General features: G+C 32.2%; 1 protein-coding gene across 1 annotated transcript; it reads right to left on the bottom strand.

Annotated features, from left to right (window-relative positions):
- Window positions 1–356: 356 nt before the first annotated feature.
- Window positions 357–2,200, bottom strand: LOC127115538 (CLAVATA3/ESR (CLE)-related protein 25). The gene is made up of 2 exons (XM_051047058.1): window positions 1,680–2,200; window positions 357–689 (listed from the first exon to the last, which is right to left on the bottom strand). Exons 1-2 carry the CDS (start codon window positions 2,012–2,014, stop codon window positions 650–652), a joined length of 375 nt encoding a protein of 124 aa, XP_050903015.1. The 5' UTR covers window positions 2,015–2,200; the 3' UTR covers window positions 357–649.
- Window positions 2,201–22,622: the final 20,422 nt, after the last annotated feature.

Genomic DNA, 22,622 nt, shown 5'->3' with positions numbered 1-22,622 from the left:
ACACATCACTTTTGTCATTTGAGTTACCCCTATGATCACTATTATAAGTAAATTTATTTTTTTCTGATACATTTGACACAATATATCTGAATTATATACGGACTATATTCATTAATTATCAAATACACAAAATAAAAAAAATAATTTTATTTATAATAATGATAACATCTAAAATTTAGGAGTGGCACCATTATAGGTCCACATGGCACAAGAAAGAAAACCATGATGTTTACATTAATCAATTAAATTAGGGAAAGTGCTTTGTTGAACACTAGGCACTTAAAAGAAGGTGCCACCATAAAGAATTCCTAAAGACTATTAGTAGAAAAACTAAAGCCTAATTATATGATGCATGGAGACTATACCTTTTTTTACTTCATAAATTTATATAACATATTGTAATCCAAAATTTTGGTTAATTCATTACCTAAAAACTTGATTTACAACGACAAAAAGTTACATTTAGAAAGAAGAAAAAGAAGAAGAAAAAAAAGATAACATTAGGATCACACTTGTAGGCTTGAAAACACTTAAAATACTATGTAACAACAATAATATCTTATAGAACACACTTTGAATTCTTCAACACAAAAAATCATGATTTCTTCTATGATTTTTTTCCTCAACTAGTTGTGGAACTTCAACATGTTCATGCTTGATTAGGTGGTTGTCTATATTTTGCTGCTCTCCTGAATTCATATATCAAAATACAAAAATATTTAGAATAATAGAAAGATAAAGAAAAGGGTGAGATATAATATTATACAAATATAAGTTAAATGACATAAAAATTAATTTTTTATAACCAATTTTTAATATTTTTAATTTTAAAATATTAAAATTAAAAATATGATTTTTTTTTTAATTTTAATTTTTAGATTTTTTATTTTTATATTTTGAATTCATATTTAAAAATTTATCGAATTCATCGATTAAATCAAATTGAACTAATTTTTTTTGTATATTTTTAATTTTAAAATAACTTTTTTTAATGTATCCTAAAATTTAGAATACTTAATTAATCAACATCAATAAACAAAAATTTTCATTTTTATTTTGAATCGGATTGTTGAATTCAAATGTGTCTAAAAGTTTTTCATGATCCTAAAATAAATTAATCAAGCTTTTCATAGAAAGGAAAAGGAACTACCTAATTAATTTTTTTCATCTTCTTTTCCCTCCAATAACTAAAGTGGTACAGTTCTTCACCCAATGTCTTTTTTTGATTTCTCATAAAAATAAGAGAAAGATTGTTTGTTAAAGAAGCTTTTGATAAAGAGTGAAAACTATCACTCTTTCTTGAGTGTCTTCAAGTCTTACCAGCTTTCTTTTAGTAAAGGATAAATTGTGCAAACCTAAACCTAATGAATAAAATAAAATAGAATTCAACATTGCATTATTAAATATTAATATACCTATAATTCCAAATAAAATATTAAATTATTAATATTTTATTAATGTCACATCATAAAAAAAAGTCACATGAAAAATATTATGTCTATTTCAATTAGACAAATAATAACAATGACAACTGAAATTGACAGTGAAAAATGTATAATTACGGAATAACGAATATAGTTTTTGTAAGAATTAAAAATAAATTGATATATTCATAAAAGCAAATATTATTACTAAACCCTAAAAGTATATGATATAAATGTGCACATATATATACATACCTGTTATGTATTGGATCAGGGCCATTAGGTACTCTTCTCTTGCTAACATAGACAAGTTTGGAATTTGAATGCAGAACATGTCTCTTGATACCAACCAACTTTAAATGCTTGGAGATAACATTCACATTCATTGGAACAAGAATTGTTCTTTTTGTTTGAAGATTCATGGTTGAGATAGTAAGAAACATAAAGCACATGATTCCTAAAGATAACAAAGCTCCAAGAAACAGCCTTCTAAAACTAAAACCAAAACCAAAACATACAACATCCATGTTTTGATGTGTTTTATGAGTTTTCACACAATGGTAGTGACTTGAAGGTGAAGGCAAGTGCATGAGAGTGTTTGAACAACATTGATAAGAGAGAAAACTTGAAATATAAAGAGGAAAAGGGAATGAAGTAGAGTGTTTTGGGAGAGAAAGTGAGAGAGATTTTAAGAGAGCATGGATGGAGAAAGATGAATCAGAAAAGTTAGTTATTTGAGAGTGTTAAAAAAAGGGTCCACTTGAATTCTCTTTTTGTTGAGTTTGTGCATTTTCATGCAAACTACAAAAGGGGATCTCTCTCACTATGATATTTCTATCTCACAAATATTCTTTTATGGTACTTACTTTCAAATGTGTATGAGTTAAAAGTTTTGCAAGTTATGTGTTATAGTAACAACAACCCTTTCAAAACAGAGGAAATCTTTGCAAGTTTATGTCTTAGACAAAACAGAGGAAATCTTTACTTAACTCTTATTAATCTAGTTGTTAATTTTTTGTAAAATTGTGTTTCTTTTTTAAAAAACTCAGACCGATTAATCTCCACCATCTATTAGTAGAGACTCATTTAAAGATAAAATTTATATTTGCTTAAACTAATCCAACACAAAAATTGTTAATCTCTATAGGTCTCAAGTTTTTAATTATTAAAGTGAAATTTAAGGTATCATATATTAAAAGAAAATGATACGTAAAACTGAATAATATTATAGTTTTGTGACACCTGATATTTTCAGAATTGTTCGATGCCATGTTGAACTCAAGTTTTCTATACACATTGATTTGTGAATGGATAGTTTGGTTTATATTTATTATGAAAGTTTAAATTTAAATTTATTATTTTATTTTACATAATGTTATTTATGTTTGTTTCATATTGGAATTAGAGGTGATAGAAAAAAAATGAGTTTACGTTTAATTGGTTTAATTGGTTCGCAATTTTCGATACAATGGTCTCTTCGGAGTATTTTTATCGCGACGTTCATGTCTCTCGAGATCAAGTTCGTCTCAATCAAGCTATCGAGGATGGGAAAATGGTCTCTTTGGCATAATAGTTCTCTTTTTTTCTTGTCCAGCATGCTCAAACCAGGCATGTTTAGTTTTAAAGTCTTCATCCTACAATGTATATATATTTCAGTCCATTATTTATTCGTATTTTACTTTCTTTGTGGCGTTGTTTCTGGTCCTGAGTTCATTTCTACGAGAAACAACTTTCCTTAGAGTTTGTGCTCGGAGTTCATTAGACGTCTTTGGGGACCGTACGCGGCCAAGGGTCGGTAACCTTTCATATGCTCCCAGGTAATAACCTGGTTTGAGGCCTATGTATTTGCATCCCCACTGCGACCTTTGGCGCGACTAGCTACCAAGAAGGAGTCAGCCGATTATTTTCCATTTTTTAGGATTGCTTTCTATACTTGTCAAAAAGTACGAGAGTGCATGGTATACCTACGCGGGTAGGGGATACTCAGAGACCTTAGTAGTTAAGGGTGGTTAGCGTTTGCTCACGGTGGGGAGAAACCTTGTTTAATAATGTTTATGGCTATGGAGAGAGTAAATTCATGTGAGGTAACAAGCTCTGTGGGTTTTAGCACTATGTTAAGGGTATGATGATTTATCCTCCATCCTGTTAGGGAAGAAGTATGTGTAGAGGCCCTTGGGCCTAAGGTTTTCTAGGTACTGGTAACCACCCATTTGGTTAATGGTAGACTGACTGACAAGATTTTAAGTCCCTCAGGCGAGGCGTTGGACCTCTCGAGCAATACTTCTATCAAGCCCTCAAACAAGACTTTGAGTTAAGTTTCTTGGTATAGACTTCAATCGAGTCCCTTGGGCAAGACATTGTGTTGGATAACTCCCGAGGAAACTTCAAGTCCTTTAGGTGGAGAGTTTGGATAATCTTGTTCGATGGGACTCTTAGTCCCTCAGGCGAGATTATATGTTAAGCCTGACTAACGAGAATTTGAGTCCCTCATGCAAGGCATTGGACCTCTCAGGCATGACTTATATCAAGCCCCCAGACAAGACTTTGAGTTAAGTCTCTTGGGACATACTTTAGTCGCGTCCTTTGGGTGAGATTTTATGTTGGATATCCACCGAGGAAACTTCAAGTCCTTCATGCGGGGAGTTTGGATAAGCCTGTTTGATGGGACTCTTAGTACTCAAGGTGGGATTATATGTTGAGCATGACTGGCGAGACTACAAGTCCCTCAGGAGAGGCGTTAGACCCCTCGGGTGGAACTTCTATCAAGCCCTTCGATAAGAATTTACGTTAAATATCTTGATTTAGACTTCAGTTGCGATCCATGGTCGATAATTTATCTTGGATCCCACCTGAGGAAACTCCAAGTTCTCCAGGAGGGGAGTTTAGTTAAGCATGTTCAATGAGACTCTTAGTCCCTCAGGAGAGGTTATATGATGAGCCTGACTGAAGAAACTTCAAGTTCCTTAGGCGAAGCGTTGGACCTCTTAGGCGGGACTTCTATCAATCCCTCAAACAAGACTTTGAGTTAAGTCTATTGGGATGGACTTCAATCATGTCCCTTAGGAAAGACTTTATGTTGGATCCCGCCTGATGAAACTTCAAGTCCTTTGGGAGGGGAGTTTGGATAAGCCTATTTGATGGGACTCTTAGTCCCTCGGGCGAGATTATATGCCGAACTTGATGGACGAGACTTCGAGTTACTTTAATCCCATCTTCTCGAAGATATCTAAGTACATTATATCAGTGGAGAATCCTCCGTTAATCATTATCTTGGAAACGTTAAAGTTGGAGATTGTAGATGTTATGACCAAAGGAAATGTATCATTAAGGATCCCACAACTTTCTTGCTATCCCCATATCCGAGGATAGGTCTCTATCGGCTATTGGTAGAGGTGCTCCCCTATTCCTTGTTGACAATAATTAGCTCAAGATCTTCCTATTTACGACACTCTTGGACGAGTTGCTTACCCCGAGGCACCTCCCATGATGTAAGCGATATACTAGAGCTTTCACCCATGCCATTCACGTTCTCTTCTACTTACCTCTTCTCCTTCCCCCAACCATGACTTCATTGAATTTATTGGGGGACTGCTTCCTCTCTGCCTTTTTCGTTGTCTATGGTATACTCGAGTAGTCACCCTTATTGATTATCCCTTGTATTGCGTCCTTAGATAAGATGTCATCGTTGGTTTTGTGGCTATGACTCTTGTGGAAACAATAATATTTGGACTTATAAGTCGGCTCGAACTCCCTGACTAGATATGGGTTCTTTATCCCGGCCTCTTTAAACTTCGTGTTGGCATAATACTCCAAGAACCTCTATCCTGAGATGCTTAAGGGAGTATACACGTAAAATATTGAGTGGGATCTATGTTCACTTTCCACTTTAGACCGCTCAAAGTCTTTCTATAATGGTCGGACAAATCTGGTGTTCCCCGACCCTTAGTTGCCTCTGTCGGCCAAAAGCTTTTCTTTGTAGTTGATGTAAGGATGTGCCCTACTCAACAAATCATGTAAATTATAGGCTTATTTATGCCCTATATGTTTCTAGAATGCACGATCCGGTACAAGACCCTTCTTAAAGTTACTTCAGACTTTAATCTAAGCCTCAAATGGTTACCTCCACCTTGGTGAAATGGTCAATATATTCGCACTTTGTTTCCTTCCCACAAATGATGCTAATGTTTCGTATTGGAAGTATAAGTGATCATAAAGAGTGAGTTCACAATTTGTTATAGTGGTTGGTTACCTCTTCCCAACAGTGAAATGAGCGGAGAAAGCCTTACACACGTAAGACCAAGAATTTATACTTTTGTTTGGAAGGAACTTATACCAGACTATGGTCAATTCAATTAGGGTTATCATAAAAACTTCCACTTTAAGTCTCTGTCGACATTATAGTAGTCAAGTCGGTTATCAACGTGCTTGATGTTCCCCTCTGAATCTTCAAACCCATTATAAATCTAGAGCTTTAGAGACTTCTCAAGTAACTTTGGAATTCAGATGTCTAAGATGTGAGCAAACATGGAGTTCTTCTTCCGTGTCTGGATGTGAACATTTTCTTCATACCTTTCTCTCCTCCTAAGACAAAGAACTTCAGGAGGAGTGTGACTACCTCCCCTTACTTCAAGATCAAAGGAAGGAGTGTGGTGCTTATGTCGTTAGAGGCTTGAAGACTTTTGAACATCTTTTTGAATCCCTTCTCGACTCAAGAATGGGGGTTTTGTGCGAAACTGCCTCTTGAACACTATTGTTCCTCAGATTGGCGTTATGTAAAGTTTCTTAAATTCGAGTCTGACTCTTTGCTAAAACTCGAGAGTTCTATTGCCAAACCATTTGGCTAACACTGTTCAATAATTCGTTGGCTCCCTGCAAGCCAATTTTTTCCTGCAAGAGCTGAATGTCGATGAGCGTTTCTCGTCCAAACATTGTAGGCACAACGGCGTGAAAGTCTGAGTGAAGGTTTGCCAAGGTGGGACAACGATGTAGATCTAAGGAACAAATGAGGTTGAGATGCTCCTTGATCTGCCCTAGGTTGGACAAAATTTTACGGCCGATAAATATGAGGAGCAATTGTTACTATTTGATCGTCCATCCTTGGAGGAGAAGACAAAAGATTTCTGGCAATTTCATCATTGACATATTTGATGGAGAAAAGCTTAAATTTGAATTTGATGAAATTAATCAGGGAATAGAGATTTGTATTTTAGTAGAAGAAAATATATATATTTATCAAGGCAATTCAGTTGAATCAAATTGAGTTATATTATGGAAATTCACATGAATTATAAGTCGATTCCCACATACGACACTAGTGTTCTGTACAGGAACTAAAGGTGATTGGAAAGAGCACAATTTGCAGTTTTCGATGCGATAAATAGGGGTTGACTTACTAGATTAACACTCCAATACTTAAGTAAGTAAGAGAATGAAAAGTGAAGTTTGAATAAAAAATATTTATATACCTATGAAATGATAAACTTTTCTCATTAAATAAATGAGATGGTTGATAACCGCACATGTGAGGAACAATGTGGAATGTAGTTAGTTGTTGGATTAATATGAATTGTTAGTGTAACATTTCTTATGAGGTGTTACATGTGATGCGAAGGAAAAAAAGGTATTCTTGCTCCGCATCAAGCAACTTTGTCACTTAATAATCGTACCTTCATCTTCTAAACCATGCGATGAAGCAAAACAATATTTAATAAATATATTTTAATATACATTTAAACTTTTTTATGTTGGTTAAAATTTATTTTAAATCCTTCACTTTTAAAATTAGGTTTTTGATTCTTTTATTTTACAACCTTTATTTTATTTTGATCTATAAATTTTTACATATTAATAAATTAGTAAATGTGACACAATTGAATTAGGGGTGTATTGGTTAATATCTCGACAATGAAAATCCAAATATCTATGCTAAAATATAATAATTTTATAATAATGTGTCCTATATAGAGCTTGAATATTGAGTCACTTTCCATAAATTCCTGAACGGATGCACAAATATGTGAAAAGTGAAAACACGTGTAAGCCCAACTTCACGTTGCATGTCATATAACAACAAAACATCACTACTTTAGGGTCAGTTTGTTCTCTTTAATTTTGTTAATAATTAAATTAAAAGGTTAAATCTAAATATCTTAAAATTTATTTTTTAATCTTTCAAATTTTATTTTTTAAAGAAAGGTCTTTTTAATATTTTTCATTTATATTTTTGTTTCTCTTACTAGCAATAATTAATATAAGTGATATAACATAAGATATAACATATGACAGTGTCAGTATTACAAAGATGTTTAAATAGATATTAAATAATATTTTGTTCCTATTTTATATTATTTATATTAATTAAATTTATAAGGAATTTGTAGTTAATTCCTAATTAACTCAAAGACATCATTCTTATGATCTAGATTTTATTTATTTTTTTATGATTTTTTATCACATTATAAGGATCTCTTACAAAAATTTATTTTTTTAAATTTGTGTAAACACCGCTCTTTTATTAAATGAAAATAACACAAACATTGTCATATAATTGAATTTTCAACTAATCTTTTGCAGGGATTTAGGGGTATGTCATAATACATAAAAATATTTGCAAATTTTAATGGCATCTCAAATAAATCCTCATTTTCTTTTTGATCGAATCAAACACATATAAATATGTTTTTTAGAGACTAAATGAGAAATTTAACTCTATTGATTGTAAAAAGACTCTCATACTTTTAATTTTTTTTATACTAGTATGTTTAATTATAAGGATCTCTCTTACAATTTTTTTTTTCATGAGATGAATTAAATAATAATTTTTTATTATACATAAACAATACAACATTGGCATATGATTGAATTTTGAACTAATCTTTTGCAAGAAATTACATAATAACACATAAAAATGATATGCAAAATTTTATAGTAATTAGAATAAGTCTTGATTTAATTTAATTTTTTTGATCAAAACACATATATGTATCGATCGAAAAATCAAAATAAATCGAGACTTATTTGAAATGCAATGAAACTTTGAAGATACTTTATATATGTTATGATATAAGTCCCTTAAAAATAATAGTTCTAAATCCAATCATATGCAACGTTTTCTTTGTTTCCGTTTCACAAAAAATCGATTCGTAAGAAATTTCATATTTAGTTCATTTCTAGTAAAATAAAATAAATTTTTGTGAGACAAATTTTTATAATGTGATAAACTTTCTTGCAAAAAATAATTAAAAAATACAAAAAATGATGTGTTTGAATGCTAGGAATTTGTTACAAATGAGCTACGGTTCATAAGTTTCTGTATAATAATGTTTATATTAACGACAAATTTAACGATGAAATCTATATGTTATAAATTTATTTGATGTAAATAATATAAAATGGCATGTGACATTCCTGTCAACATCTTTGCTATGCTAGCACTACCACGTGTCATGTCATGTCAGTATATGTTACCCGATGTTAGCATGAATAATTAAAGTGTGGATACAAAATATTATGGAACTATTGTTTAAAAGAAAAAAAATTGAGGGACTAAAAATATAATTTAAAATATTTATAGAAATTAAAATATATTTAACTCTAAATTAAACTAATTTAAAATAATTTCAAAGCACTAGTTGAGTTACATACGCGTGTTTTGAATTTATTTTTTTCTTAAAATAGTGTGCTTGAAATTGTAAATTATTTTGATTTGAATAAACCACTCTAAATATATTATTTACGATCTGAATGTTTTTTTTTTTGTGTCTGTCTATAACTAAAATAAATTTTTAGCCGGCCATCTTATTTTTAAACTTAATTACTGATCCTTTAATATAGAAATTTTATAATTTTATTTGATACTACTATTTTTTTAATGATTTAACACAATATTTAATGGTGTGACAGTATTGTAGCACAACTGTTCAACAACCTTCCGTGCTACATTAAGCATTTCAAATTTAATTTCTCGAAGAAAAAACTTAAAAATATCATGGTTGTAACACAATTTTACTTTAAGGTCCTAATTCAGGATTTTTTTTTTAAAATAATCATGTTTTTTAAGAAAAATACAAAAATAATCAATTTTTTAATTTTTTTTCCAAAATAACCATGTTTGGGGGAGGATGCGCCGGGGCAGAGGCGCCAATGCTTATGGGGGAGGATGCGCCGGGGCAGAGGCGCCAATGCTTGTGGCGCCTTGCAGGCCCTCCAAGAGGAGGCGCAAATACAGCTGACGTCTGCATGGCACTCCTAAAGGAGGCGCCAAGGGCAATGGCGCCTGTTTGAAAAAAAAAATCCTCTCCCAAACATGGTTATTTTGGAAAAAAAATTGAAAAGTTGATTATTTTCGTTTTTTTTTTTGAAAAACATGGTTATTTTAAAAAAAAAATCCCTCCCAGTTTTATTTATAAACAAATTTTTAAATTTTTTAGCCTTAAAAATAAATAAATATTAATAAATCTATATGAATTTAATGTCTTTATTTCAAAATTATCCCTCTATTAATTATTTAAGATTTTTAATAAATTATAATTTAATTGAGAGTATATTAATAATTGTGTTATTTTTCTTACATGAAATTAAGAAAATTAAATTCATTTAACTATATTTTTTAATAAACGAAAAGTTTATCTTTTTTTACTTATAAATCAGTCTGAGTAGTAGTTTTCAATTTTGGATTCGACCTAGAGGCAAAGTCCTACTTTGTTCATTCTACATCAAGGTTAGTAAACTTTTCGGCTAACTCTTAGTATTTTGGAATCATAAGAGATGAAATATGATCATTGTAATATTTTGATTTATAAATTAAATACATAATTATGATGATAGATTATAAGATAATTATGATGTTCAATCGAAATATGAATCGTTGAGTTTGATAGCAGATATATCTGAAAAATAAATTATATTCAAGTCACTAAGGCCGCGAGTGTGGGGTATATGGGTTAGAATAATGTGTACAATGAAAGGTGGTGATATGAGATTTATATAGCTTTTGATGATGTGATATTTTGCTTCAACCAAAAGCTCAGTTTGAAATAGTTGTCCCCAAGTCTTTAGATGACAGAGTCAGGTAATGGATTGAGTTTGGTGTTTCCTCGGGGGTAATAAATGGTTGATTAGTAGGGTTGTGTTAAGATTTTGAATGTTCTGTGTTGATTAGCTACCGTTTAACTATGATAAAACAAAATGGGACCTATTTAGTTAAATTTTAACTATGACAAGTGTATTATGAGATATTATTTAGCCACAAATTAATGGTGAAAAATTTGAGGTTTTGTGTTGTAATCCAACTTGCACACCCTCAAAGACGACCCTGTTGATTAAGAGTTTCTTATTTGGACTGTCCTCAACTGAATCTATTGTATTGTTGTCTGGTTCGATGTCAGAATTGACTTATAAGCATATTCCATTTTTACTTTAATACAATTTTAATTTCATGTAAGCGTGTTGGAGGATGTTTGACTCTTTAAAGTTGTGTTTTGATAAATAAAAAATTGTGTCTAGTGTTATTGTCACCCTGACATCTTTAAGAACAAGTTATTAACCTAAATATAAAATTTTTGGTTTTTGCTTTCGAGGAGGAATCCTAAGATCGAGGTGGAAGTGGAGTCACTACCTCAGTGAATCCATGGATGGCCGAGAAATTAACGTGCATAATAAATTAAAGGACATAGTTCTCTCCCTCTCAAACGTAGCAACTTAGAGAAAAAATTTGATTGGATGAAGCCATGGTTTGAAGTTCGCATTCAACCAAGTGTAGGAGCTTGAAAGGGGAGTCTGTCCGACTGAAGTTAATATCCAAAGTTCTCAGTCAACCAAATGTACGATCTTGGTGGGGGAGTTTAGTTTGCTGAGACTCTCACTAAACCAAGAGGTAACTGATTGGATGCGGAATCTGACTCATTAAGTCTGAAGGCCGATTTTTTCACTCAATCAAATGTGAAAGCTTGGAAGGAAATCCGACTTGATGTCCTTCCTAACAAAAAACAAAATCCAAATCTCAAAGTGAATTCTATTACTTCAAAGATACATGATTTAATTCAACCCAACTAACGTGTCTGATGTCATTTTCTAGAACAAAAAGTGACAAGGCCCTCTCATCATAACTAAGAAGTTAAAAGGGGAATGTAGTTTTCTGAGTTGTCCAATCCCTTGTCGTTCCAACTAAAGAGCTAAATTAAAGAACTTACTTTGTGGTTACTGATGCTATTTTTGTTTGTCTTTATTTGCAAAACGAATAATGTAACAATTGTATAAAATATCACATGTAAAATTAGACATTGTTACCTGGTTAAGGATATACATCCTATAGCTTTGATGCATTTTTTGCATAGGAAAAGTTATGTATGAAAGTGAGAATTATATCATTCTTAGAGTTTCCATATTTTTGGAATTGTTTCATTTCATTTGCCTATTATTCTTTACTTGGAGTGCATGATTCTTCACATTTAGTTCATGCATACATAATGGTAAGTAAAGTACAAACATATGGACATTATTAAGAAAAAAATTAGCATTCTTTGGCTTTTCGCGTGGCTAGGAATATAATCTTGGTCAAGAGATGACCATGATTTAGTCAAAAGATGTAAAGTCTCTACGTATAATCACAAACCTCTAAAAAATCATTTCTTGATTAATCAAGTTGGATACAGGCTTATGAGGATTATAGTGAATATTTATGGCCATTGTGGATGAACGAGATGCAACCATTCAAGAAAGAAACCTTGTAATATTGTAAATATCTTGAGATGGACAAAACAATATTAATATGTAGGCAAATGAGGAGCGTGTCCCAATAGTTCCATTTCGTTTGTTGTTATTTTGTTAGTGTTAGTGATGTTGAGCCCATGCCCATGTGTTACTATTGAGGAAAAAACACATTTAACCATATATTTGTCACTCTTAAATGTATATCAAACACAAAATACGATATAATAATAATATTGTGTTCTTACAACATGTGCATCAAACATTTGATAGGATATGTATTTATTTCATTACTATATATCCTGTATTTTCATACTATATTTTGTTTATATTTTATCATGTGCACCAACGAAACCCTTAAACTCTTACACGTTTACGTTTCTAGGTCATAAAAATGATTTAGCTCAAATGTAAGATCTCATTTTTGTAAACTCTTAAGAGTTCAAAAGAAAAATATGATAAAATAATCAAATTTCAAATTTGATTACTTGTTTATGGGTTTATCAGATACACTTGTCCTCTAGATGTTCCTTATATATGTGCATAATTTGAATTCGTGAAGCAACCTAACCTCAGAGAACTAGTCGGGTATAAGAGGCAAAATTATCAAATTAACTCCATCAATCAGGTCGACCACTTTAGTATTATGTTGGTTTCTAACATGATCCATAATATATAAAGGCAGTTTTTTGACACATCTCATAAGTTTCTACTGCACCACGCGAATTTTCACAAATATCTCATATTTTTGGATATGTATCTCCGGAAGCAACCCAACACACACTCAAGTAAGACCATTTAGAGTGACGCCCTATTGTTTGGTTTATTTTATGCCGGTGATGCATCTCCAGAAATTTCCCGTAGTTACATTTCCGTAAGCCAAACACATCAATATCAGATCCAAAAACAAGAGAATTTTCCAAATTGAAATTAAGATTTATAAACTAAAATTAGAATTACATAGATGAGTTCAACATAAAATGCAACATTACAATTCAATATTCAGGTGGGCGCTTCAACATTTTCATAATATCTTCGACCGATCTTGAAATCGTCACTTCTAACTCGAACGGAACTTTTGTTTCAAAACGAAAAAACGTATTCCACATAGCCCTTACATCCACTTGCGTCTTGAGCTCAAATTTATTGAACTCAATCTTCCCTCCGTTGCCAATCAACGATGAACGGTACTTGAGCTTCACAATCTTTCGATTGTCTCTGTAAGGTAGGAAATAATGAATTTCGTCTTTGATATCTTCGAGGGAGGTGAGGTTGTTGAGCTTGAACGTGTGCATGGGAGTTCCATTGGAGAATGAGACATTTGCGACATACTAGTCAAAGTTTAGTTGCGACATTTGAGACATTTTCAGTTTATGTGAAATATAACATAAGAGCACCTTAATTTATAGAAGCCATAGATCAATATGGACCACTCAATGACTGACATGCTGATTCTTGAGATATATCTCTAAGACCTCACCCTATTATCTTATTCTGGAGATGTATTTGACACTCAAGAAATGAAAAACCAGCATAATATGTCTTCTCAGTTGAGGTAGCACCAACCATCTCCAACAATGAAAGTTTATACTTGTTGGTCTCGTAGGTTGAATCAAGTATGAGCACCATAAGAAAAATGTTGAACAACTTTATGAAATCAGGATGAGTCTAAAATATATCTCTAATAGTAACTCCATCCTCACACGTTTGATACCTAAACATGTAGCTATTATCATCCAACAGTTTCAAGAGTTGTTGTATCTTAGTTCTATCCCCCTAAGCACCTTGTTAGTTAGGTACCGATTTTTATACACTTACTTGATATTTGATATATTTTTGGATCATTCTGTTTCAATGTTGCAAGAATATTTTTCGGTTGAACCAAATTCAAGGTCATGTCAGCAACACATTTCTTCTCTTCCGGCATGAGCCGACACACACTAGGATGACCGACTATTTTTTCCACACAAATCATGGTTATGCAAACCATATATAACATTAAATCTCCAATCTTTATTTTCCAACATCTAACCATGCACCTTGAACGGACACTCACATATTTTAGATCCAGCGTCGTCGCTTTTAAAATTCCGGAGAGGAGTTCTATATTTCCCGCTTCTTTCGCACGTCGTTGTCACAAAAACACATATTCTATCCGAACCATTATCGGACCTTCCGATAACTACACCAAATCTTAGTTTAGAGGTCTACATACAGATCTATTGAAGCATTTGATCACGAGATTCAAACTCTTGCTGGTTTTTAAATTGGTTGCCAACATCTACCGCCTTCACGACAACACGTTGGACATCTGAAGAAACAATTTCTTTCGAGAAAACATCGGGGTGCACCATATCTAATAAAAACAATTACAACATAATAGCATATAAGTGACACAGCTGAAAACAGACTGGAAATTAAACACATACTAGTTCTGGAGATGCATCTTCAAACAAGTTCTTACAAGTCCCATAGATACATTTCCAGACACGACATTCTTTTTTTCGGAAAAAAAACTTGATTAATGTGGGCAATGCAGAGGGAAATGGAGGATCTTTACCTGAAATTCTATCTTCTTTTTCTCCCTATGATGTGATGAACAAAAATAATGGAGTTTTGAAGAAAAAATGAATTGAGAATAAATGGTCTTTTGGTGAAGGATTTGGTTGAAAACTAACTACGACAACAACGGTTGTGTGATCATGCAACTGCTTCCTTTATCAGATATTTCTGGAGATGTATCTCCGGAAGTATCTGACATGCAAAGGTAACAACAAATTTCAAAATCCCGCCCATAATTCTGGAGATGCATATCCGGTACTAAACTGGTAAATAAATAAGGTATTGCTTTAAATGTTACGGAGATGCATTTTCGGAATAAAAATAACCCAACTTGTATGACGCCTTTCAGAATGACTTTTGTTGAGTATGTAAGAGGTGCGTCCGAAGATACATCTCCGATATCAAGAGACATTTTTAAAAATTCACGTGGTATAGTAAAAACATACAGGGAGCGTTAAGAAACTCTCTATATAAAGGCCATTAAATGGTTTCCATATCAATTATGATTCTAGTAATTTATATTCTCTCTAGTGCCCATTATCCATATGGTGTTGGATATAATTATATCGGAGCGGAGTGTGATTTCCAACCAAATAAAAGACTTTTATAATGGGTTTTAAGTTTCTCCCTATTAAAACACCTAAATATGCAAACTTCGACCCAATCTGTATGAGAGTCTAAGTCTTACATCTTCCAACTTTAATGAAGAATTAATGCTTCATTAAGTTGTTTTTCCGAACTAAGACCTAACCTTCTTTATAAGTTCTGCAAATGGTTTTCCAAACTAATGTACAAATATTTAGTCATTATATCTCATGCTTCAAATAGTTTTAAATACCCGTTGTGTAATTGAGTTAGGAGCTTTTTAGGAAACATATATATGCGTGAAAATAGTAGACCGAAGGATTTTATTAATTGAATAAAATTGTCTAACATTACTGAAAATCATTATAACTAACAAGTAATAGAAATGAAATATCTACCGTATAAGAAAAGAGAATGTTCTGGAAAATCCAAAAAATACTTTTTACTCTTTGTTTGACACCTCACCATTTTAAGGGTATATTATGACTAAAGTAACCAAATCCTAACTAAATATACGTTTCAATTTCATTGCAACCAACTATTTTCTTTTTGAGCTCATTTTCAAATGACTAATTGTTTCTATTTCTGTTTGTAGTTGTTTATGTAATTTTTAACTATTATTCATTGTGTTTTATGGATTACCTTCTTATTTAGTACCTTAATGAGGATGTTATGGTTTCATTTGGTGTTTATGGTATCATATTTTGTTATCAGACAATATATATTAATCAATGAGATGTTACTTTTCCAGGGTCATGATATCCATGTAACTTTTTCAACAATGTTTAGACAAACATTTGATTCAGCTCTCACTGTAAACAAGACTTGCACCATTTTCAACCTCAACCTGGAAGCAAGAAACCACAGGTTAACTTGATCATGAAAGATCTTGGGTATAAACTTATACTACCATAATTTGTAATGGTTTTTATTACCTTTATCTGTATCACATTTTCTCAATACTAGGACTATGTTATGAACCTGTAATTAAGTATTAAAGAATATAATACAATTTAGACCAAAAAACTGAACCTACTACTACTGTTTATGTAATTTATTTTTGTGATTGGGGGTACTGCTGCAAAAAGTTCTAGATGAATTTTTCCAACCAGTACTTCTGATCTGAGATAAATGTGATACTAATAATAGTTTCTAAATATAATTAAATTAAATGAGATGTAATATTTATTAATTTTAATTTAACACATTGGATTTGTGACAATTTTATAGTTTTAAACTGCTAATTTCAAATCAATAGAAAAAAACAAATAAACTATTCATCATTAAACAATTTCATGTTTTCAATACTTTTTTTCATGTTAAGTGTTGATTTTTCCATTAACTTCGTCCTTTTCTGCTCCACGGTGAAATATAATAACCATATTACCAGTACCACAGCTCATTTTGAATTTTATAACTTTAAAAAAAAATATTTATATATCAATCCAAATCTTTAAAACTAATGAGTTTTTTTTATTGGCTTTAAAATTTAACAGCATTTAGAATACTCTTTAAATAAAATCACATTATCATTATCATTTGTTTCTTTCCTAACCAATGGAATACTGATTAACTAAAACCACATCAATGTTCACACGGATATATAATTTTAAAAAATGAAAAACTGGAGAAAAATAAAAGGTGGTTGCAAAAAATTTAATTTAAATTGTTATAGTAGTAGTTATTAATATAAAAGAAATAGTAGTAAAATAAAAAAGGATGGTTATAATAGTAGGTATTAATATAAAAAAAATTGTAGTAGAATAAATAAGGAAATGAAAAAAAAATAGAAAAAGAAATAGTGATGGTGATGGAGGTGAAAAGAGTAAAAATTGGGTCATTGAGAGTTGTGTTGTAAGTGGGTCTGGTGGGACATTAAAGATATGGTTGTGTGTTTCGAAACGACAAACGTATTGTAGTTTCAAAACGTTTTGCCTCACCTATAAAGTGAGTTCGAAAATGTCATTGTTAAAGTAAGAAAGTTGCAATATTCCTTCTCCCAGCCAACATGTGTTAGTCGCATCGGAAAAGTTGAAAATGGTGTCTTTAAAAAACGGTGGAGAGAAAGTCAGGTATGAAATGTGTTTTAACCGTGTTGTAGGATGAGTTAGTTTGGTTTTTCACTAATGAATATGTTTTGGTTTAATGGCTTCCATGTAGATTTTATCAATTGTAGTGTGGTTCTGTCTGATTTTATCAATTGTTCCAGGGCTTCAGCGAAAAAATCTGGAGATCCAAAGTGGATCAGGAAAACGTTGGATGAAATGCATGCGGAGGTCAAAGAAAAATCCGTTATGGGCTCATCAAAGAAGGTGTTACAGATATCTCGTAAGAATGAGAAAACTAAGGAAGCGGTTGAACTCGAAAAGTCAATGTCAACTGAAAGTAGCAGATAAGATTTTGAAGTTCATGTTAAAGTTGTAGTAGCTTTATAAACTTGCACTAAAAGATGGAAAAATAATGTACTATGACTCATTATGTTGCAGTTGGTAAAAAAGCTCTGGAAGTGACTATCTGATACTAAAATTCAAGAAAACATCAGGCTCCGCGAAAGGGTTACAGTGTCATTAGATTCACCAAACTTGGATATTCACAGCAGTCCGTCAGACGACAATGAAGACTCGGAAAAGGAGGAGGAGTATTCATGGGAAGGGGTTGTTAGTTTCGGATTCAAAGTGAAAAAAAAGTGTTCTTGTATGCACGGCGGTCCAATAATATCGGAGGTCCCGTTCTAATTTCAAAAATTGGTCCAAATTCTTTTAAAAATACAATTATAATAATTAAAAAATATATATAAAAAATACAAGTATTAATTAAAAATAAATTTAATTATAATTATTTTGAGTTTTGATCAATCTTAATTTTTTTGTATGTATTGAGTTTTTTATCATAACATTTATTTTAATTATTGAATTTTTTTTAATAATATTTTATTTATTTTTATTAATATTTATGAAAAAAATTGAATTTTTTTAAAATTTGAGACCCTCTAAAATTTGGGGCCCTCTGCTGCAGCACATGCTGCACTTGCACAGGACCGGCCCTGTTTGTATGTTGGTGTATTAGATAATCTTTTTTGGTGCTCTGACATGACATGCATGTTATTTGTTGATAAATATATTTGATTATTGAACTTGTTTCATGCGACATTTTTATAGGTATGTGACAAAGAGCTATCTTTGGTGGAACCAGAAGGCGGTCGAGATTATTGATTGTGATAATGGAGATAGGTATTACGGAAAAGTTTATTGTGCGAAGAGAAAGAATAAGGTGGTAAAGTTGTAGAAATGTATCGGCAAATGATGATACGAATATGCGAAGAAGAAGAGGCTCCATAGAGATAAGGTGGGTTTTATGATTCGTAGTCCTCTATACCGTTTATTTGTATATATTCTCAACCGTGGAAAGAAAGTTTTTTTGAGGATGTTGTGAAGACAATGGAAGTTATTTTGAAGTTAAGAAGGATTTTGAATATGTTACTTTGATGTTGGTTGGTTTAATATATTATGATGGTATGTGATGTGTAAGCTAAGTGTAATGAAATTGCAATAATGTTTTGGTTGTTTTTAAGATATGTATAGGTAATAGGTGTAAGTTATGGTATGAGTTAAGAATATGATGTAATGAAACAATGTTGTTGAATTATGGTGTAGTAAATTTTATTTGGAAGTTGTTAGTAAATGATCATTTTGTTTAGTTTGTGTTCAATTTGGTAACGGGTATAGTGGGAAAATAAGTTAGTTTGATATTATAATGATAATATTGAACATGTTTGAGTATTGGGAATGGTTTATTTGAATAGGTAAGGTGATAAAATTGATTACATAGATGGTATAATTGTTTTTGAATAACGTAAATGCATGAACACATGCTTATGTAAAAACATTTCATGTATTGTCGTATAATTATAAATTTATGTAGTATGAACAGAAGGTTATAAATCAATGGTTGTGTAAAATCATATTGTTAAACTGTTGTGAAATGGCCACTGTATTTTGAATACCAGGTTATCAAGTTGCATGTAATATAAATTGAATCCAAAAACTATTGTCCAAAAGATATGTTGAATATAATACAAAAGATAATGTATTGATATTCAAAACTTTAGGGGAATGATCCCAACAAAAAGAGGTAGAAAAACATATATGACAAAGTTACATATCAGTGTATAATTTTGGTAGCAGTAAAATATAATACAAAACCACAAGATAGTCGTAATTGAAGAAGTAGTAATAACTTTATAGTAATATTAATATTGTGTAACTTCTTGTTATTACAAAATGAAGTAAAATGGCTTTATATAAGCCTTACACTTTCAATATGAGCCTTAGATAATAATAAGGAATAAAACTATAATAACCACTAAACTTATTCAACTTATCCTATTAATAAACTTAGCAAATTTATCATTTCTATTTATAATAAAGACTGATTCTTAGTAAATATTCCAACAAATTCCTCCCCTTAAACTGAAATGCTTATTGAGCATACAGTTTAATTTTGAAGTGGTTGTACTCCCAATAGCCTTCTAAGTTTCACAAACTGATCCAATTTCAATGGCTTTGTCATAATGTCTGCAATTTGTTCTTTTGTTCCACAGAAAACCAACTTTACCACTCCCTGATTTGAAAGATCACGTAAATAATGATATCTGACATCAATGTGTTTAGTCCTCCGATGCATTACTGGGTTCTTAGAGAGCTTGATTGATGAACTGTTGTCACACATAATATCAATACATTCACAATTTTCATCTCTAATTTGTTCAAGTACCCCTATCATCCAAACACAGTGACAAGCACATGAGGTTGCCGCCACATATTCAGCTTCAGTAGAGGATAAGGTAACTATGGCTTGCTTCTTTGAGCTCCAACAAACTGCTGCCTCACTTAATAAAAACACATACCCTGAAGTACTTTTTCCACCTTCTCTTGACAACACACTTCCAGGAACTATTGGATTTTTGACAGAGTTACAATTCCACATATTGAATCTTTCCAAAACTTCTCTTGCATATTTCTTTTGGCATAAGTGAATTCCATTTGCATTTTGACTTACTTCAACTCCAAGGAAGAACCTCATTTTACCAAGGTCCGTCATTTCAAACTCTTTCATCATGGACTGCTTAAATATTCCACACAATTCTTCATTATTCCCAGTATATATCAAGTCATCAACATAAATACTTACCATGATTACTTTTTCCTTTATTCTCTTAATGAATAAAGTATGATCATGTTTACTCTTTGAAAATCCTTCTCGTTGGAAGTAACTATCGATTCTGCTAAACCATGTTCTTGGCGCCTGTTTTAGGCCATATAATGCTTTGTTCAGCCTATATACCTTTTCTTCCTCTCCGTGTTTTATGAAGCCCTCAGGTTGATCCACATATACCTCTTCCTTTAATTCCCCATATAAAAAGGCACTTTTCACATCCAGCTGGTATACATTCCAACCCTTTTGTGCTGCCACAACCAATAAAATTCGAATTGTGTCCCATCGTGCAACAGGAGCATATACTTCATTATAGTCCACCCCTTCTGTCTGTGTATACCCTTTTGCAACAAGTCTTGCTTTGTACTTATCAACCTTGCCTTCTTCATTCAATTTGGTTTTGTAAATCCATTTCACTCCAATTTTCTTAGCTTGTGTTGGTAGATTCACTAACTCCCATGTTTTATTCTTCTCGATGGCATCTATTTCACGTTTCATGGCTTCTATCCATTTTACATCATTAATAGCTTCTTTATAATTTGTGGGATCATCATTTGACACAAATAAAACCATTCCGACCTCTTGTTCTTCTTCAGATAGACCCTCACCACTTTCGTAATCTTGCAATCTACTAGGTGCTCTTCTCTCTCTTATTGGTCGTTCCTTATGTTGCTGCTCTTCATGTTGTGGTTCCACATTTTGTTGCTCTTCATGTTGTGGTTCCACATTTTGTAATGTATGCTCATGGTTTTCGGCATTACCCACCTCTATTTCTATATCTGATTCTTCATCAGAATCCTCCATGTCACTACCATCGTTACCCCAATCAAGAATAATTTCTTTTTCTTTTTCTGAATTTATGTTCCAATTCCATTTTTCTCCTTCTTCAAATATTACATCCCTGCTTACTGTTATTTTCTTTAATATTGGATCATACAATCGGTAAGCCTTTGACTCGTCACTCACTCCAATTAAGATACATTTACGACTTCTATCGTCAAGTTTAGTTCTCTTCTGCTCAGGTATATGCACGTGTGCAATGGATCCGAACACCCTAAAATAGTCAACTCTAGGTTTCAGTCCACTCCATCTTTCTTCTGGTACCATTTCCTTTACTGCTTTGGTAAGGCTTCTGTTAATCACATGATTTGTCCACTTTGCAGCTTCTGCCCATAAGGTCTTTGGCATCTCTTTCTCCGTAAGTAAGCAGCGCACCATATTCATAATTGTTCTATTTCTTCGTTCCGCTACTCCATTTTGTTGTGGTGTGAAAGCAGCTGTCAATTGCCGTTTAATTCCATTTTCTAGGCAAAACTGATTGAACTTGTTTGAGGTGAATTCTCCTCCCCTGTCTGTTCGTAAATAGCATATATGTTTCTGAGCTTCTTTCTCAACTAAATTCTTGAAGCATTTGAATATCTCAAATGTTTCACCTTTTTCCACAAGAAAATAAATCCAAGTTTTGCGAGAGTAATCATCTACAAACACAAGCAAATATCTCTTACCACTATGAGAGATTGGAGTGATTGGACCACACAGATCTGCATGCACCAATTCAAGTTTTTCTGATGCTCTCCAATTGCTTTTCTTTGGTATTTTTTCTCGGTGTTGCTTGCCAATATTACACACTTCACAAACCCCTGCACTTTCCTTGAACTCTGGTAGGCCCTTTACCATTTGTTTCTTCTGCATAGCAACAATAAACATATGATTTACATGCCCATACCTTCTATGCCATAGATTTTCCAAGTTCTCCTCCTCAACCTTTAAGCATTTCCGTGGAAGCGGTTTTAATGTAGCGTGAATTACAAACATTCGATTCAGAGTCATGTTGCTGTCTACAATTTTCCCTCTTTGAGGATGATAAATCTTGCATGCACTTTCTTTTATTATTATTACCAGGCGTCTTTCTTGAAGTTGACCTATACTTAACAAATTGTTGGTTAAGTCAGGTACAAAGTAAACATCACTCACAGTTAGAATGATTCCATCCACTTCAAACCTGACACTTCCTTTTCCCATTACTGACATTCTTGAATTGTTTCCCAATCTAACAATACAACTAAAATTTTCATCAAGTTCTATAAACCACTTTTTATTTCCTGTCATGTGATTTGAGCAACCAGAATC

The sequence above is a fragment of the Lathyrus oleraceus genome, chromosome 1, assembly GCF_024323335.1.
Source record: "Lathyrus oleraceus cultivar Zhongwan6 chromosome 1, CAAS_Psat_ZW6_1.0, whole genome shotgun sequence".
NCBI classification, from domain to species: domain Eukaryota; kingdom Viridiplantae; phylum Streptophyta; class Magnoliopsida; order Fabales; family Fabaceae; genus Lathyrus; species Lathyrus oleraceus.
Note: the sequence above shows the minus strand (reverse complement) of the source record. Positions and strands in the feature narration are given on the sequence as shown.

Bases quoted from the DNA above. Each gene is read 5' to 3' on its own strand.
- LOC127115538 (XM_051047058.1), bottom strand. From the start codon at position 2,014: ATGCACTTGCCTTCACCTTCAAGTCACTACCATTGTGTGAAAACTCAT. The intron at 690-1,679 runs GTATGTATATAT...ATATGAATTCAG, and splicing joins CCTGATCCAATACATAACAG to GAGAGCAGCAAAATATAGAC.